The 1,429-nt window shown below is 38.0% G+C and overlaps 1 protein-coding gene across 1 annotated transcript in view; it reads right to left on the bottom strand.

Moving 5' to 3' along the window:
• The window catches only part of SFRP2 (secreted frizzled related protein 2), a 7,798-nt gene that overhangs the window by 4,230 nt on the left and 2,139 nt on the right, over positions 1 to 1,429 (bottom strand). The window contains exon 2 of the mRNA XM_003790227.3: positions 468 to 548. Within this exon, the coding sequence (XP_003790275.1) occupies positions 468 to 548 (81 nt within the window). The remainder of the gene's footprint in view (positions 1 to 467; positions 549 to 1,429) is intronic.

Here is a 1,429-nt window from a genome sequence, read left to right on the forward strand (position 1 = left end):
TAAGTTACTAATAAAGTAAAAATATTTAGATTTGATGCCAGGGTAAATTTTTATTTGTGGCAATGTAATGCCTTGAATCTGTTTTGCTGGGGCTGATATTTACATTTCCATTCCTGGTGCACTGTTAAGTAACTGAAAGAGAATATGCCTCAGGATTATGCTTATTGTAAAGAAAAAGCCAAAATGAGATTTAAAGTGTGCCAATGAAAATTGATAATTAGAATAATTCTCATTATTTGATTATAGCTTAAAAAAAAACCCCAGTGCTTCTCATGTAATGAGTCAATTAGTGACAGTTACATGAGGAGACTAGGATAGAGCAAGGTAGATGATTTGGGGAAACACGAGCTGTGATGATTGTACCTTACCCAACCTTTAGCAACATCTTAATGATTTGTGCCTTTAAGTTTTACTGGTAAGTAAATAAATCATCTGAATGTGAAATCTGTTGTTGTTGTATTACTTACCAAAATCATTTTTACAAAGAGTTTCCATTATGTCGTTGTCATCATCGTTTTTATTTTTGCAGGCTTCACAAACCTTTGGAGCTAGAAATGGGGAAAAAAATCTTTAGTAAGTTTGCTTAAAAGGGAACAGCAGGTGGCGTTTGTAAACAAGTCAAAGGGACTTATCCAGGCAAGAGAGGTTGTCCTGTATGCCCCTAGCTTGTGCCTCTTCTATAAAAGTAGGATCACTCATTCCTAAGACAGTTGTCCGTGATACTGATTTTTGGAGTAGGCAAAATGAGAACACTCATATACGCTCATGTATTGTTTGAAAAACAATGACTCTCTTTTTGAGAATTGTAGGGAGAGTGTTCCAGGGTTATGTGGCTACTATTTACCAGGACAGGTTCTAGCTTTTCAGTCTGAAAAAGTTATTCCCAAAGCCTAAAGAGAAAGCATCAAAAGAGCCAAAGACCCTTGAAGGACTTCGGAAAACGAGTATCCACAGAATACAACTAAAAGATTGTTCTTGTCAGCAGCAGGACACGTTGCTCCACTCTATTCAGCAGAGTTCTATGTCTCAAGGGAGTCATTTCAAGATTATTTCAGGTCTGGCCTGGGAGGCATGGCTGGCTAGTGTTGCTAGGATTACATATGGGCTGTTTCCAACTTGGAAACACACCTTACTAAATACAACAGCCAGCTGTAACTGGTTCTGTGTCACCTTGTGCCTTCTGCCAAGTTTGTGCTGGAGTAACTTTATTTCATTGTTACCTACAAGCTTCCTGGTGCAGGTTCTTCTTGCCCCTCTTTGCCTGTTTCAAATTCTCAAAACAAACAAACAAATACCTGTTCCTGGAGCTAATCAAAGATGAAGCCAAAATGTTTATGGGGTCTGACCAAACCTAGGAATTGTGTGCTACCACAATTATCAGGGGGACTCTCTGATTTCTTGGGGAAAGGAAAACAAAAAAAAAAAAAAA

Source organism: Otolemur garnettii, unplaced genomic scaffold (assembly GCF_000181295.1).
Source record: "Otolemur garnettii isolate 467f Iridium unplaced genomic scaffold, OtoGar3 scaffold00041, whole genome shotgun sequence".
Taxonomy (NCBI): domain Eukaryota; kingdom Metazoa; phylum Chordata; class Mammalia; order Primates; family Galagidae; genus Otolemur; species Otolemur garnettii.